This window comes from Bos indicus x Bos taurus, chromosome 16 (genome assembly GCF_003369695.1).
Source record: "Bos indicus x Bos taurus breed Angus x Brahman F1 hybrid chromosome 16, Bos_hybrid_MaternalHap_v2.0, whole genome shotgun sequence".
Lineage (NCBI taxonomy): Eukaryota > Metazoa > Chordata > Mammalia > Artiodactyla > Bovidae > Bos > Bos indicus x Bos taurus.
This window is the reverse complement of record NC_040091.1, coordinates 1,276,745-1,294,783: the sequence shown is the minus strand read 5'-3', so window position 1 is coordinate 1,294,783 and position 18,039 is coordinate 1,276,745. Positions and strand designations below refer to the sequence as shown.

Sequence of the window (18,039 nt, the reverse complement as noted above, 5' to 3'; positions counted from 1 at the left end):
TGGGTGGTTTGATGACAGAAACAAAGCCCAAACTACAGAACACTACCGCCCCACAACCCAAAGCAAAAGTATGAGAAGAGATCACGAAACACCAGAACACCACGTGACTTAACTTCAAGCACTGAGGTGGGGTGGGGAGAGTGAATAATGACAAACAACTAGAATATTTCAAAGCTGCGTAAAACAAGTAGAAAACCCAAAGCAAAGTTAGCATTCCCAAACAATCTACTCTTAAAATTAAATAGGAAACAAAAAGATTCATTAGTTCTTTTGGATGGGAGGCAAGGACGTTGGAAGTAGGTGCGGTTTAATAGTCAAACTTAAAAGATGATCCAGACATGTGGATTTCTGTGTTGGGGCCAAATAATTTGTGAATGTGGAATGGAAGATTACACACTGAAGTTTAGTTATCTGTTGAAAACCCTCAATAAGCCAAACACATATCAATTTGCACACAATACACGTTGGGTGATAAGCGACCATGAATACTGTGTGGCAAGGCAGACAATACCGTGCAGCTGTGTTAGCAGCATGCAAGAAATCAAAATTCTTATACTCTCCAATTTAATAATTGCTCTTTCAATCAGGAAACATGCACATGTTTATATCCCACAGTCTCCACTGTGTCCTCTTCCCCCAAACAAAGCAGAACTCCACTCCTTCAGTCCCTCCCCTTGAAGAGGTGGATAAATACAGGCATCACAGTTGCCCCCTCTGAGGCTGACAGAGGGCTGCTCTCTCAGTTCAGATGCGGTTGGACGCGTGCAGCCATGACTCTGACGCACAGCAGCTGTGCCGAGTCACAGAGCTTTCTCCAGCTGTTTGTAAATTACGAAGAGGAACATGATCTTAGGTAGGGGAGGGAGAGCGTGGGCTCAGAGCAGAAGCCACTCAGACCAGGAGGCTTTCCTGATGGGATGGATCAGAGGATGGAGGAAAGGGAGCCACCTGCGGCTTGTCAAAGGGGATACACTCCTGTGAGTGTCACAGTCTGTCCTACTGCACAATAGAGGAAGGGGTTCAGTTTAGAAGAGAAGAAGAAACACTTGACAAGCATTGATCACTTTATCCATAGGCATCAGCTCTTCTGGCAGCTGTTTTTCCAAACTGGAAAGCTCTCTGAGGTATGCTTTAGAACTTGGGGTGGTAGTACTCGAGGAGGGGGCAAGGTGGGATCCTGAGAGGCGGAGAGAGAGGGAAAAGAAAGTGGTCGTAGGACAGTTTCAGTTCTTGGGAGGTGGCTGATCCTAGACTGATCCCAAAGTTCCTTCATCAGAAAAGAAATGGAAATAACGCAGGAGAGGCTGTTGAGGTGGGAGAGGGGAAAGAAGTGATGGGGGCTGGGGCGGGGAACCTCTTCCAGCAAAGAATACTTCCTGAGGAATATGGATCCAGCAGAGCACGCAGACAGACAGGCAAGTAAACTGTACAGCTTGTCTCAGTGCTTCCTGTCACTGTACAGAACCTTCCAAAGTAATGCACAAGAAGGTTCACTGAAGTTGCATCTCTGCGGCTAAGGCTTTCTTTATCTTGCCTCACTCCACAGCACACTGGCAGACCCACAGGACAGAGGGCGCTCAGAGCTCAGAAGGCAGAGGACGCTGGCACTCGGTGAAATCCACTCAGTGCTTCAGCCAAGAAGGATCGAGGCACCTGGGTACAGATTCACCTTGCTGCACACAAAGTTAGGATCTACTCTTCTATCCCTTTGGCAAGATCAGATGGAATACAGGTTACATCTGGTTTTCAGGAAGTCCCGAGTTATAATGGGTCTACATCAAATCTTAGAGCAAAGCACCTGGGATGAAGCGAGACCGAATCCAAAGCCCTAGTCAGGTAATGGGCTCAAAGCCACACTCCCCCCGCAGGAGTGCTGGCCCAGCCCACACTTTCCACTCTTCCGATCTCCACGTTTCTAACACGTGCCACAGGCGACAGCAACCTCTATACCATGAGCTGATCATCTTCAGTATCAGTGATTTTCAAACTTCCTGCTTCTATTTTTTTTTTTTTGAAGCAACTGAATACTTTGTTAAAACAATTATATGTTAAGTCCAATCTAGAAAACAGATGTTTATAAACAGGGGTCGCAATGAGGTTCTGGAGCCCTGTTTGCTGGCTTTTCCTCTCACCTGTTGGGGGGACGAGTCACTGTTACAGGCAATAAGGGAGATGAAGGTGACGTGGGGATGGGGATAGAAAAGATAGGGACAGCTTCTTCTTTAGGGGAGCAAGGAACAGTCATCTAGCTAGATAACAGGGCTCTGGACTCTAAAGAGAAAGCAGCCACCTGTAAGGGAAGCTCGAGAAGAGGAGTCAGAGAGCTAGGAAGCACCACCTGGTAGCCTGGCAGGCGGAGAGGAGGGTGGTGGGCAGAGGGTGTGTGTTGCACCAGAAGGCCCCTCAATCCCAGCGCTGACCTCGGAGACTCTGTGACACGCACGGATGCCCACCGCACAGCTACCTCATCACAGCCCACCCCAGGCAGTGGCAGCCTCCCCTCCTGATGCACAGTGCCCGGTGCCCGAGCAGTGTGGGGGATAAGACACAGATAGAGGTGGGTGCTGGGCAAGCTTCAGGCCCTTCCACTGGGCCAGCCAACCTTTCCCTCCCCAATCACCGTCACTCAGAGTCTCTGGGAAACGTCACTTCTGGGGCGCTTATCCTACCAGTGAAAGTGGCAGATTGAAGAGCAACTGTTTCTCATGGCTCAGAGGCCTGAACCAGGCTGGACCTTAGATTAGGCATGAGTGCTTAAGGGCCACTCTCTGGAGTTCAGTGAATGGGAAGATGAAGACTTCCTTTTCTTCAGCTGGTATTCTGCAGTTTTCCTTTGCAGAAATTAAGGGAAGAGAAGGAATTAGGGCCTTCCTAGAGAGGGAAATCTTGGGTTTTCCAGGCGGTGGTAGTGGTAAAGAACCTGCCTGCCAATGCGGAAGACATAAGAGACACAGGTTCAATTCCTAGGTCAGGAAGATCCCCTGGAGGAGGGCATGGCAACCCACTCCAATATTTTTGCCTGGAGAATCCCATGGACAGAGGAGCCTGGCGGGCTATAGACCACAGGGTCACAAAGAGTCGGACATGACTGAAGTGACTTGGCATGCAGAGAGGGAAATCTTAGAGATCAGTCTGCCAAAGGTTAGATAAATACTTGAATTTGTTTGGAAATCTGTAATGGGAAACGGGTTTTAAAATGCATGACTATAAGTTCTGGGCCCTCCAGTAAGAAGGCACAGCTGGAGAAAGAGCAGGTATGGCCTGACTCTCTGGATCTTCCACCTCTGCGGGTCTGCACCGTACCCTCCACCAGCAACTCTACATGCGCCCAGTGGCTTAGTGTCCTCCCACCCTCAAATCACCAGGACGGTTGGCACCAACCCTTCCCAACAGAGAGGCAGGGCTTAAAACAGAACAGAGACGAATCACAAGGACATGGTAAAGCCAGAAGAAAGCAGGGAACACGAGCGATACGGGAAGACTAGAGCAAGAGAGCCTTGCATGTTGGTGGGGTAAGTCGTAGATCTTGGCTGCCTTTGGGCCTAAAGAATATGCATCTACATAAACCTCCTCTCCCCCTGCTCCTCACATGTCACGTAAGAACACTTAGGGCTGGCTAGAAAGACAATGGATAATCTAGGTCTGATCATCCTACACACTCACCATCAAGTGAACCACAGATAAAGCAGTTGCTCTTTCTTTACCCCCATCCCAGAGATGGAGCGGTGGTATCCAGGAGTCGGGGGACAAAGAAACAGACTAAACACTCAGATATTTGAAGTCCACAATATACTTAATACAGAGAGACTCCTTCCCCACCAAATACCTTAACAGCACTATCAGCAAAGAGACTTCTGTTTCCTCTCTGGGTCCCACTTGGGGAAGGTAAAAAGATCAGGAATAGGAAGGCATAAGCATTAGCAATAATCCAATAATCTACATATAATCTACCAGATCTTAGGGTGAGCCTTGATGGCATTCTGGTTGACGGGATGACTGAGAAAGGGGTCCTAAAACTTTACAGCCAAAATAAAATATGAAGTGTTGGTTATAAGTAAAACAATCAGATTAGAGGAAAGGAGGAAAACAAAAAAAAAGGTTGCTCTTCAGAAATTCCTAAAAGAAAAAAAAATTTGTTTTTAACAGGTGAAAAATAAGTTATTTTGATCTTTTTATATATTTCTCCTATGAGATGTGAATGAATAGATTCTTAAACCAGAGTTTGGCTTAAGATCCCTGAAAAGTAAAACAGCGGGACTGCTCAGACCTGTGCACGTGAACTGAACATCTTTTCTTCATATTCAGCTGCCACTTTTATGCCAATGCTGCCAGCTAACGGAAGACTGGCGGCCAAGAAGACACTCTTAGTATTGGCCAAACTCAACGCTGATTCAACTATGACAGATCTACTTCTTAAAAAATATGGGAATAATAGCTCCTTTCATGCCTTTTTTCAGGAGATCTCAAATTTGCCCCCAGATGAAGAGTTCCCAAGTCTTCATTTCGCTTAACCTTACACCTAACCTTAGGGGACAGAGTTGACACTCAAAGGAGCAGAAGGAGAGGAAAGGAACAACAACATCTTCAAACAAAGTAAAGTAAAACAAACAGAACTCAAGGAAGGAACAGCAATGCAGGGGAACAATCAGAAAACAAGATTACTGTCTTTAAAATGGTTACGGTTTAATAGCTTTTCAACATTAAAAAATTAATAAAATTAAAGGGCACACAGCTAGTTTTGGAGTGGGGATTTTGCCCCAACTTTTCTTTCCTTAACTCAAAGATCAAAGGGAAAAACCCAAAGGAAAAGATAACCACGACTGGTTAAAGTGAACGCCACGTGCTCTCTTGTGGTCATTTTAGCAAATCATGCATCATAATAGACTATCACTCACTGCCCAGAGTAGGAGATGAAACAGCAGCAGCAACAGAAGTGGTGGGGGGAGATTTGACTGGTGCAACTGTTACATAGGATGAGCTAGGAACATGTTTTACATCAAGGTGTTGACCCATGGTCTGGCGCTTTAGGACTCCCTTAAAAGAGGCTCCCGTCTGGAATGTGTTAATTACGTCGATCTGCAAAGAATCAGAAAGTGAGACAGCTTTGCTCCACAGTCAGAGAGAAGTGAGAAGAGAGGAAGGGAGGGTCCAAGAGGGTTAGGGGAGGGGATGGAAAGAGCTGGGGAAAGGGGACAGGAGATGGGAAGCCAGAGAGAATCCCTCACACACAAAACGACAGTCAGGAGAAGGGGGGGAAAACGTTAATTGCAAATCACACTTCATTTAAGGAACAGTTTGCCGTGGAGTCTACATACCCAGCCAGAATCTAGCCTTCCCTTCCCTTGTAGCCTATGATGGACATTTTAGGTGTGCTGGTGTCCAAACATATCTAAAATTTAAAGGGACTTTCCCCACTCCTGACTCCTGACAGAGAGTGACAGCTTATTCACAGCTTTGACCCATACTCTTAAAAAAATAAAGCATGCAATTTAAGATAGTAGGCAAAATATATATTACTGAGTTTTGAGGCTCAGGAACTCTAAACCAATTAAATTGATTACCTATTCTTGCAGATTTTCCAGGAAAACAACTTATGTGTTTAAACAGAGGCAGTGTAGTAGCCCACACACAAGTGGCCATGGGGAAAAGGCTCCTAGACCACGAAATTGCTGGGCTCACCCTCTTCTGGGTTATTCTCTGAGATACCCTTTCCTCGGGTGGAGTAGACAAGGCCTCTGAAAGCGGAGCTCAGGAGCCCAGGGGCCAGGCCCTTAGAGAGAAGGCCTCCAACAGCAGTCGTGGAGTCCTGGAAGCGCCGGCACAAGTCAGTCATGAGCTCAGAAGGTAGACGGGCCCAGGAGGAGGAGCTGGCTGAGAGTGGCGGCGGTGCTCACCAGCTGTGGGTCTAGCCCTGCACAAACTGCCTCTGATTTTCAGGGTCCAACTCTTCAGAGACAGAGGCAATGAAGGCCATTTGTCTTCTGACAGTGGCCTTGATCTGAGGCCTCGGCAACCTACCGCCCTCATCCCTGACTTCTGACTAAGAAGGAACAAATCAAAAAGAATTTCCTTACCCTTCAAGATCTGGTAGAATCACATTAAAAATGCCCAAATGCTTAACACCACGGGTCAGTCTACCAGGGAGGTAGGAGAGGTGCTGACCCCACTCATCTAACCTCTCTTCCCCAGGTGAGAAGATGGGAGTGCAGGGACCTTGTGAATCAGACAGTTGCTCTTATTTATAAAGCTTCCAGAGAAGCCATGAAATGTTTAGGGCTAGTTTCTGGATTCAGACCAGGTTTGAGGTAAAATACCACTCTTATCACATGATACAGTCCTCACTTCCAAGGGATGGAGGAGCCTGACGCTGTGGGAGAAAAAGGTCTGCATGTGGGAAGGGCTCAGCCACATGGAACAAGGGGCTGGAGAGTCACTCCTCGGGCTTGTTAAGGCCACAAGGCCCCAAACCATGAAGCTGGAAGTTTACCAAGATTCAAGCCCTTGGGTTTCCCTAACTTCCGCCCTCTAGTGCTTTTAAGTCTCCCAAAGTTACAGGGACCAGGAGGGGACAGAGCCTGGCACTTCCCATCTCAGGTGCTGCAAGGAGGATGACAAGGACCAGCTCTGCCGAGGGAAGGGCTAAGGCCAGGAGAGGGCTTTAGGGTCCAGGGTGAAGGTTAGCAGTCAGCCGCAGCTGCTGTGACTTCAGGGCTGATGGCACAGACTGCTCTTCACAGCATCTTTAACAGGTCGCCTGTGTTGCCCAAGTTCAGGCTTTAATGTCATTCTGGTCCAAGTGCCTCTTGCTCTAACAGAGAAAGGCAGTATACCTAAAGCTATGTAGGCAGCAGAACCAGAGAGGTATAGTCGAGGGGATGGACATTGGTAATGGAGGGGAGGGTAGATCCATGAGTCTCAGCCCCAGGAGAGAAGCCTGGGAAGGAGCCACGAGACACTGGAACGAGGGGATCCTGGCTAGGAAAAAATGTACATAGTAGAAGAGGAGGCAGATGATCCTGAAGGGAAGAAAAGAAGACAGGTTATTCTGAAAAGAGCAGGCCTGCAGGGAAGCACCGAGGCCTCAGAGACGGGAGCCACAGGCACCGAGCTCTCGGGGTCCGGGGGGCCCTGGCTGGGGGTGCACGTGCAGCCTGGAGTGGGGCTGCTGTGGAGACTCTGCAAGTGCTAAGGTGGCTTCTGCAGACCCCTGGGATTTCCCTCTGTGAGGAGGAGCTCAAGACAGGGGAAAGGGGCCCCAGGATTTCCCTCCCTAGCCCTAGTTCCCCATTTTCATCTGCTGTCTTGTCTACAGGAGACCAGTTCCCAGCTGCTACAGGAGTCCTCCCTTATCTGCAGGGGATAAATCCCAAGACCCCCAGTGGATGTTTGAAATCGCATAGTGTTAAATCCTGTATATACTATGCTTTTTCCTAGACTAATGGGCAGGTAGCTGATATAGTGAGGATATGATAGGCAAAGGAATGATTTACATCCAGGGCAGGATAGAGTGGGACAATATGAGACTTCATCAGCTACTCAGAATGGCATAAAATGGAAAACTTATGAGTTATTTATGGTGTTTTTCATTTAATATTTTCAGATTGTGGGTGACCAAAGGTAACTGAAACCAAGGAAAGCAAAGTCATGGATAAGGGGCGATCACTGTATTTACCTTAGAATATTCATTTCACCTTTCTTCCCTAGAAAGTGGTGGGTTTGACAAAGGAACTTTTGAAACCACCTGCAGTGTTGTTTAGAGGATGAAATTTACTTCTGGGATCTCTAGCCAATCTGCAGAGATGCACAGGCCTGTTCTCTGGAGAACACCTTTGAGAACCTGGGGATTTACAGGTCCCTGAGATAGGAAATTTTAGGACTAACACAATAGAGGTATGTGAGATAAGAATGGGGAAGTGTTAAGATTATCAATACCTAGACCAGGCCATTTACCCAGGAAAAGGTAGCTACAGTTGCTGCATGAAAGGTGGGGAGAAAAAGTTACTGTAGGGCTAGAGGCAAGGGACTTAAGAGCAGCAGGAGCAGCTTCTATCCCATTTCAGAGATCACAGGAAGGGAAATGGTGTGAAGAAATTATACCCTCTTCTTTTCTGGGGAGAAAATCTGAACCTGTAAAAGACACTCAGGCACCGAGAGACTACTGTTATTTATGTTCACTTAGCAATAAGGTTCCCCATCATGGTCTTACATTTTGAGTGGGGAAGACATCAAAGAGTGAGTTTCTTTTACAAAGATCCTCCAGATAATACCTACATTCCCTTAATAGCAGCTTGAGGATGTACAGTAAATGCTGGGGATGGTGGTACAGAGAAACTGTCTGAACCCTTTCTTCTGCAGGGCCAGGAAAGATTCTGAACATTTCCCACTGGAGGTTAGGCCTGGTGCTTACGAGAGACTGTAAGCCGGAAGCTTGCCTAGCCGTGAAGGGTGGGAAGTGGCCTTCAGACAAACCCAAAGCTAGAGGACCATGCTACCAGCTGGGGTCCTGTGTTCTGGGCTCTCCACGATCACTCTCCTCTCAGAGGAGCCCAAACTGCCGCCTCTGCCTCTGTCTATCTTGAAGCAAGGGAGCTTGGGCTATCCACCAGTGAAAGGGCCTTAAGAAGGGTAGAGACACTGGCCACCAAGAACTACTGCCCTCCCAACACCTCCCAGTAAAGACGGACGGGATTCCTCCTCCAGGGCAAGGACAGGCCACCATCACCATACCTGAGTCTGGATACGGTTCAGGCCCCGGAACCAGAGGATCTGGCCTCGGCGCAGCTCCATCTCTGCATGGTCGATTTCGTCCAGCCCCTCAGCATCCTTGGTGATCTCCTCTTTGGTGGTGCCATGCCCAGCCTCCTTCAGGAACTTCAGGGATTGGGTAGGTATCGTGGAAATGACCTGAGAGCAGGTACAGCAAAAGGGGAGAAACCAGGATCAGGGCGAGAAGAGCTGTCACTCGGCTGCGTGGGTCAGGCTCTGGGCAAGTCACGCTTGGCCCCAGAACAGGATTTAACACTATGCTTGGCCCCAGAGGGAGAAGCACCAGCCCGCCTAAGGCCAGCATCTGCCAGGGCCCGACCAGCTGTCTGCATTTGTCTCCCACGTCTGAAGGAGAACTTAAATTCTAGTATCTGACCAGCATCTGCCTTGTGACACACTTTATTCTCCTCCTCCTGTCTCAGTTCTCTCTTTTCATTTTGCAGTGTGTCTCTTAAGGGAATGCAGGCTACACGGTGGGAATGCGTGCTACACGGTGGGAATGTGTGGTATAGGGTGGGAATGCGTGCTACATGGTGGGAATGCATGGTCCACGGTGGGAATGCGTGCTACAGGGTGGGAATGCGTGCTACATGGTGGGAAGGCATGGTCCACAGTGGGAATGCGTGGTCCACGGTGGGAATGCGTGGTCCACGGTGAGAATGCCTGGTCCACAGTGGGAATGCATGGTCCACACTGGGAATGCGTGGTCCACAGTGGGAATGCGTGGTCCACGGTGGGAATGCGTGGTCCACGGTGGGAATGCCTGGTCCACGGTGGGAATGCGTGGTCCACGGTGGGAATGCGTGGTACACAGTGGGAATACATGGTACACGGTGGGAATGCATGGTACATGGTGGGAATGCGTGCTACAGGGTGGGAATGCGTGGTACATAGTGGGAGGGGACACAGACAAGAATCTGGGGCAAAACACGGCTGGGGACAAGATGGTCACAACGTGTGTGTATGCACAAGGGGGACGGAAGGCTGTCGGAGGGGAGGGGTCCTCTTCTCAGTCTGCACATGCTAAGTGATTCCTCTTTTATAAAACTACAGAGAGAGGACCCTGAGGGTCTTCCTGGGCTTCGGGTGAGAAAGTGGATGGGCAGCCCACAGAAGGGACGTATGCGTATTCTCAGAGGACATGGAGCAGGAGCTCGGGCTTGCGATTCAAAGTGAATCACTCAGTAAGCTCAGTGCCTGCCAGTCAGCTCTCCTTTACAAACAAGAAGAGGAGCAGACAGGGCTCAGCTGCGAAAGGGGGCCGTGTGAGCTGTCCTACGTGGAGCCAAACGTTTGAAACAGAACGTCCACATGCTGCTTTCAGATGTTGGAAGGAGCTGTTGTGATACAGAAGGAAGGCTTCAAGGCCACAGGGGCACATGTGAAACGCGATCCAGGTGAGTGTTTCAAACAGTACATGAAACAAGAAAGCTTTAGGGACCCACTGGTAAACAAACAGCAAACAGAGCAGGTTGGAGGGACGTGTGTTAGGAACTGGGATAGGGGTTAATCAGGGAGGCAACTAGGAGGTAGGGAAGAAATAACCAGCAGGTCTATGGGGGAAAGCCCGCAGTCCTAGGAGGAAACTTTGAGGCCAGTTAGAGCAAAGCCTCCATTACTCAGGTGGCTGAGCACTGATCAGTGGAGACCTGGGGTCTGCAAAGCAGAAGCATAGCCCAGGGCAGAATTAATGATGAGGGGGAGTTGTAAAGTGGTACTAGGGAAGGAATCAAACTCTTATCAAACCAGATTATATTATTATAATGTTAATAGCTAACATTTATTGAGGATTTACAAGGTATTAGACATTTGTCTAAGTCATTTGTATATGGAAACTGGGTTGCTGATTAAGAATGATTCACAATGGCCTTGCTATCCTGAGTTGAGGAAACTGAGGCAGGGCTGCTATGAAACATACTCACTATGATGCAGTTTGTAAAAAACAACCAGGATTCAAACCAAGGTAGTCGGTTGCAAAGTCTGGGCTTTCAACCATACGCTATACTGCTTCTCTAGGGACCGTGTGAGTCTGAATTTATCTTAGGTGATGGTCAGGCATTCATTGTGAATAAGGTGATGGTGAGAAACAGCGGAGGCAAGGGAGTCCTGCAGCATGACGCAGAGCACGCACAACCAGACTTCAGCTTCACTGCAGCATGGGCTTTGTAAACGCTTCTGCTTCTAAGACCCTTACTTTTTTCCTTTTTTTTTAAGCAAAATTAGCACTGAAAATTTCCCCTTCCATCTCAGAGAAGCTAAGGGATTTGTCTGTCTCCAGGCATGATTAGAGAAGAGATCAGAAGCCTCTGAAGTGGCAGGCACTAATCATTCTGCTTGGAATCCTGCAAGATGGAAAGAACCTGAAAACCTGGTGGCAGAGGGAACGGGGAAGCAGAACACGAAGGTCTGGAGCTGGGGGTCTCCAAGCCGCTCGTTCCATCTCGTCTAGGGAAGGGGAGGTCTGCCGGCTGTGCAACTGCGGGAAGGGTGTGTCCGTACTCACCTGGCCCCACAGCAGCTCTCCAATACCAATGAAGAGGCACCAGAACCACTGGGACAGGGTGAGCTTCGTACAACTGAAGGGTTTGCCCCCGAATTCCACGATGATGATCTAGAACAGACAGAGAGGCAGCCTGTGACTGGGAGGCGAGTAACAGGTAGCCAGCCCTCTAGTCAAGGCCACCAAAGCCACGTCAGCTCCCTGCCCCAGGATCCCTGCAGTGCAAACCCTGGTCTGCTTGTTGGGGAAGGAGAAAGAAGAGACCCAGATGGGGGGAAGGGAAGACAGACACCAACAGTCTTTGCAGAGCCTTCTGAAGGGGAGTTTCCAGTCACTATGAACACTATTAATGCAAAGGCGAGCGGATCAAGGGGAGCTAAGGGCTTCCTGTGACTGAAGCCAACAGCGATAGAGAAGGGAAACTTAGGAGGGGTGCAAGTAAGGAAGAGGCAGACTCTCTTGTGCTCATCATCTCTTGCATGGCACCTGTCTTGGGATATCTCTGAGGGTGGCTCGATCCTTTCACCAGCAGGGCAGTCATGCCCTTGACTCCAGTCTCACAGAAAGAATCCACATCAGGCTTATCTACAACTACATGTGGCACCATGCTCTTTCTTCTTTACTCTTGAATCGTGTAGCATTTTGTACCATGAGCCCTTTCAGAACAAAGCGGCAGGGACAGAGAGACGCCTATTTGGCAGCTGCATGCACATTTCGAGTGCGCTGGTACGAGACATGAAAGGGGTTAGAAGACAGTGACCTTCCTCCCGGTCACTATGTTAAATTTCTGTGTTCTAGAAAGTTAAGGAGAGAATTCTACAAATTTTATTTTATTCACTACCAACATGCTGCCGTGCACTGGAGCACTCGACACAGAGGGATCCAATTCTAGAGAAATGAGCAAATGAGAACCAGCTGGGAACCCCAAAGGGTGCAACCCACAACTTAGGTCCCTAGCCCCTTCCTACTCCTCTTCTGGGGCACCCAGGGAATCCTGGCTTCCAGCTTCTGGCCTTTATCTTCCCAGACCTTCTATCCCAATCCTAGCTAGAATCTCACCTGGCTGATGAATGTGCCCAACACCACTGAGCAGAAGATGAGATTGCGGAAGATGCCCGAGAAGACATTCCTCTCCCCGTGGATCTTGCGGGAGTTGATTTCGTTGAAGAGCTGCATGAGCACGAAGGTGTTGAAAATAATGGTGTAGTGCTGGCTGGGCGGAGAATGCAGAGGCGCTCTCCTCCCGCTGTCAATGTCAAAGAATTTCTCACCTAGTTGGGAGAGGGGTGCACCGCAAGATTGAGTACACTCTCAGGGAGGGCTGAGGTCGAGTCAAGACAGATGAGGGTTGGTGTCCATTCTAACCGCTCAGTGTCCGAGCCACACGGTCATCAGACGTTTTCGGCGTTAGCCCTGGTCTCAACATTTCTGACCTTCTCTCTGTTTGTTCCGTCAATATGCATGGTGGTAAAACTACATGCACTGGAGTCTGGCAGACATACGTTTGAAACACAGTGCTGCTATTTACTCAATATGTGACCTAAGCTTCAGTTTTATGATCTAAAGAAAGGTATTATAAAGTTACCCCTGAGAGATTCTTAAGAGGAGTCAGAGAATGCCATAATGCACCACGGCGCAGGAACAGAGGTGAACTCAGTGCGCGAAGATGCTACCGCCCCGCTGGCTCAGCCTGCACCCTGCTCCCTCCTCCTCTTGGGCCCATCTCTGCCTCCACACTCCCTCTCGCACTCCACACGCTGGCCCCCACCCCATCCTCCCCAACCTCCCCGTGGCTCACCCGCAAACACAAGGAAAAAGATGACGGTGAGCTGATAGACGGCGTGACCCAGGATGTTCTTCATCATGGTGCGCGAGATTAGAGGCTTATTGCGGCCGTAGGGCCGGCGCTTCAGTAGAGAGTCTGTAGGAGGCTCTGTGGCCAGGGCCAGCGAGGCAAAGGTGTCCATGATTAGATTAACCCACAACATCTGCACGGCCTTCAGTGGGGAATCCTGGCAGGAAGAAGAACCACTCCTTTTAGCTTGCCTTGCAGACTACCCCTCACCTCACTCGTCAGCCTCACCTTTGCCCCTGAAAGGGCCTACCTCCTGCTATCCAGCTGAGTGACACTTGGAAACTTATTTAACCTCTTTGAGCCTCGGGTGCTTCACCTGTAAAACGGGGATAATACCTACTCTGCAAGACTGTTTTTGAAGATCAGAGAACCACAAATAAGTGCTTATCATGCTGGCTAACATGTAAGTGCTGCGTTAATGGTGAATACATGATCATCCTCCCACAGGAGCAGATGCAGACTCGGGAGAGCGAACTCCTACCCCAACACCCCTGCAGAAACGCTGGGCCTTGGTCCTCAGCCGACACACTGTAACGTCACACCCCTTGTTCCTTGGCCCTAGTCTCATCCCTCCCGTCTCAGCTCATCCCACCTGGGTGATGCAGGCTCCAGTGAAGGCCACGATCACGGCCACCACGTTGACGGTGAGCTGGAACTGCAGGAACTTGGAGATGCTGTCGTAGACGTTCCGTCCCCACATCACCGCCTTCACGATGCTGGTGAAGTTGTCGTCTGTTAGGATGATGTCGGAGGCCTCCTTTGCCACATCTGTGCCTGCAATACCCTTAGGTAAGAGCGGGGAGGAAAACAGTGAGGAACTGGAAAAGGAGCTCATCTGTATTCGGAACCCATTTCCTGAACTCCAAGAAGCTTCAGAACTCGGCACAAACATCAGAGGGCACAGCAGCCACGCGAGTTCTACAAACTAAACCACCGTGTTCTGTCTTCTCTCCCAGAGGAAAGGAAGGGGAATGTGCCGCTGTCACTCATGGAAAAGGGCACCGGGCCGTGATGCCAGCACCGCACTCCTGAACTGAGACTGGAAATCACAGCCACCTTTGATATTCTGGTCTCCTGTCCCGCCTACTTCTCCATCTCAGAAAGCAATTAGAAGATAGGGGAAAAGTCCTTTCTGTTCTACCTTCAAATTAAATATCCACTTTAAATCCTTATGTCCCCCACACCTTGAAGTCACCCTACGTTCTTTCCTAGAAGGAGCAGTCCAGCAGCATGGTTAAGATATCCTGTCCTTATTCAAAATCCGATTTCCGGGGAACCACTCAGTTCAGTTCAGTTCAGTCGCTCAGTCGTGTCCGACTCTTTGCCACTCAAGGTTTGTAAATAGACATACCAGTGGTTGAAAGCAGAGCTTGAGAAACAGTAAACTCTCTAATCAGGTAGTCAAAGCCTTCAACAAGTGAGCTCTGGTTCATTTTCCAAACTGCTCTTATATAAGCTTTCTGCTCAAAACCTACTGATTTATTCACAACTCCCTGAATTCTCTCATTCACTTCGAGAGTTCAGTCTTCTACTTACACCCTTTGTCCAAGCCTGGAACATCCTCTTTCCCCTTCCATTTAAATCCTATCTATCCTTAATGAAGTGAAAGTTGCTCAGTCATGTCCGACATCTATCCTTAAGGCCCCTGTAAATTAATTAAGCCCTGCTTGCTAAACAAAGCTGTTCCTAACACCCCCAGACTATACTTCTATGCCATGTCTTACAACTCCTAAAACCTACAGAGGAGCCTGTTTGTGAATCTGACCTGTACCACTAGATTATTTGTTCTGTTTACCTGGTAGTATTATTTTTCTATCCAGATTGCAACAAATGAATATCTGTTAGATATACTATATAATTTAATTTCCCTTTCAAAAGATTCTCTAATATATCCACACAATGCTGTACTATGCACTGTTAGAAGAAAGAAGAGAAAGAAAAGAAAGAAAGAAAGAAAGAAAGGATGTCTTTAAATATGTACTACTATGGAATACTCTCCAAGTTAGGTTGTTATATGAAAAACAGCAAAGTGGAAAAAAAAAAGAGTATATAGTGTGTATACAGATAAATATAGCTAAGTGTCACTTATTTAAGAGAATGGGATATAAATATACTACACATTTGATTCTATTTTTAAAGGAGCAAACAGAAGGATAAACCAAAAATCCAAGATGCTATCTGTGGAATTAAGAAGGAGGCAACAGGCTAGAGGTGACAGGGATGGAAGCTAGACTTCTATAAACAGATCTTGTTCTACAGACTTTAAGTTTAGAATTATGTAACTACTTCATATAGGTATAAAACAACATTAAATTTAAAATAAGCAATCTCAAAAATGGAAAAAAAAAACAACAACCAACCCAACACATGATATAAATGAACTGGTATAACCGGTTGATAGCAAACCACACAAAATGAAAAGTTCTCAATGACTTTTTGAAAAACACAGTACTTTGATCCTACATCTGTAGTAGGATATACCTACAGGATAAAAAGAACTCTAAGAAAAATCTTTAACTGTTTTTAGTACAGGAATTGTATTATTATGGTTATCTTGAGACTGTTACATATATATTAGGATAAAGCAAGTAATAATTATGTTAATACCCTTAGATCAATGTAAAATCAGGGAAGTAAAATTAGGAAGTTAGTTCTAGAATTCTAAATTTGGAACTGGAAATGCCAATATGAATTCATAAAGTATTTTACCTTTAAAACAAAGAAACACAAAACCAAAAAGCGATATAAAAGACGTATTTCTTAGCTTTGTCCACTGAAAAGTTCTAGAAACAATAATTTACTCAGAAGTAAAGAACATACTGACATTCAGATTGTGTTCTCTAAATACCATTTCTCACTAAAATGAAGCAGAACTCCTTTGAAAAGTGGATGATTCTAGATCTAGAACAAGAAATATGCATGACAGATGTGGAACATCTTATCATGCAAGAGACCAAGAATGCCATTACACAGAGAACTGAGGTTATACTCCAAGTGCTTAGCAGTGTGGAAGAGGCTAATGATGGGTCAGTATGAACATCAAAATAATAATATGGGCAATGGACGGAAATATATCACATACGTTCAAAAGAATATGAGCTCATAATGATACTTTAAAAAAACAGACAATTAACTTTTAGTAGTTTCAGTTCAGTTCAGTCGCTCAGTCGTGTCCGACTCTGCGACCCCATGAATCGCAGCACGCCAGGCCTCCCTGTCCATCACCAACTCCCGGAGTTCACTCCAACTCACGTCCATCGAGTTGGTGATGCCATCCAGCCATCTCATCCTCTGTCGCCCCCTTCTCCTCCTGCCCTCAATCCCTCCCAGCATCAGAGTCTTTTCCAATGAGTCAACTCTTCGCATGAGGTTCATTGGACAACTGTGGAGGATCCCCCAAAAATCAACTCATTGCTTTGGGAACTGGTAAATAGTGGAGAAAAATCAAGCATTTAACCTATCTTTCACATAGGAGCTGAACCCAAGGGTTGATGAGGGTAATTTTCTTTTTATAGAAGTATTCAAGTTAATAAATAAAGAAAATCAGAACATTGTCATATTGCAGCCCTTAGTGAAAGATGGGGTGTAGAATCTGACTGCTCACAGAACTAAATACTACTTTATAGGAAATACAAGGGCACGTTAAAGGACATAGGAATATAATCAACAAAATCCATGACGTGGTATATCCTACATAGAAAAACAAACTGTTTCCTTCAAAATCAAATAGCTAGGAAAAAAGATGCAAAGGCTTGTGCAGAAAAGAATTAACAGCATGGCTGAGACTGCTATCTTGCGAAACGTCTGTTTGCAAGGTTGGCGCTTGGTTAGCATCTGGTAACTTGGCTCTCAGAATGCTCTCAGTCAACATTAACTGAAAATTAGTTAGTGATTCACTAATTTTTCTTATTTTCCATTGAAAACCTGCTTCCTTCTAGGAGTCTGGAATCTTACCATATGCTGGGTTGATGGTGCTTATATGGCCAACCTTAATAGAACTCTAGGGTACCAAGTCTCTGATGTATCTCTCTGGGCAGAAACATCACCTGCATCGCTACATTTTCGTTGCTAGGGAAAGCAGGCCCTCTTTTTGACCCCCTCACTGCAGGGAGCAATCACAGGAAGCCTGCATGTGGATTCCAGACCCTGTCTGTGACTCTGTTTTACTAGATTCTTAGTATACCAGTGGATTAAATCTTAGCTACGAGCACAGTTAGAGGCCGCGTCCCCTGAGCCCTTCCAGTGAATCCACAAATGTAAAGGGTGGTCTTGGGAACCCCTGACATGTAGGTCCTATGGGGTCAGTGGTTCTCAAACTTTAGGATGCGTGAGAATCACCCAGAGGGCCTGTTCAAACATGGACTGCTGGGCCCCCACTGCAAAGTTTCTGACTCAGTAGATCTGGGGCGAGGCCTGAAAAAATCTGCATTTCTGTAGGTTTCCAGGCGGAGGCGGAAGAGCACACTTCAGGAACTACTATTATAGATTCATACATTTAAGAGATATATCAACCAACCACAGTGTATGGATCTTGTTTGGATTCCGATTTGGACAAACAATTTAGAAAGACAAAAACTTATGAAGAGAAATGTGAACACGGACTAGATAGCTAATGATAGCAAGGGATCAATATTGCTGTGAGACAATGGCATACAATTCTTTTAAATATATTTTATTGATACATATTTCTATTCCAGAGACACATACTAGATGAAATGATATAACATCTTGGAAATGTTTTGGAGTAAGCCAGCTGGAGAAGGGGAAATGTGTATGTGTGGGCCAACACTGGCCCACCCAGCAAGATTTATTCTGGGTAACAGGTACACGGGGAGTGAATAAACTATTCTATTTTTGTATGTTCTTGAAATTCCCTAGGACAAAAACTTTTAAAATTTATTTTCTGGGTAAAGAGAGC

At 47.0% G+C, this 18,039-nt stretch overlaps 1 protein-coding gene across 7 annotated transcripts in view; it reads right to left on the bottom strand.

Moving 5' to 3' along the window:
- ATP2B4 (ATPase plasma membrane Ca2+ transporting 4) overlaps positions 1-18,039 on the bottom strand; it is a 100,401-nt gene that overhangs the window by 4,617 nt on the left and 77,745 nt on the right. For 3 of the 7 annotated variants that reach the window (XM_027564181.1, XM_027564180.1, XM_027564182.1), the window contains 6 exons: positions 13,714-13,905; positions 13,065-13,278; positions 12,326-12,537; positions 11,270-11,377; positions 8,728-8,904; positions 4,896-5,076 (listed from right to left, as the gene is read on the bottom strand). In XM_027564181.1, the coding sequence (XP_027419982.1) occupies positions 4,896-5,076; positions 8,728-8,904; positions 11,270-11,377; positions 12,326-12,537; positions 13,065-13,278; positions 13,714-13,905 (1,084 nt within the window). The remainder of the gene's footprint in view (positions 1-4,895; positions 5,077-8,727; positions 8,905-11,269; positions 11,378-12,325; positions 12,538-13,064; positions 13,279-13,713; positions 13,906-18,039) is intronic. The other 4 variants (XM_027564178.1, XM_027564176.1, XM_027564177.1 and 1 more) reach the window with 2 other exon arrangements.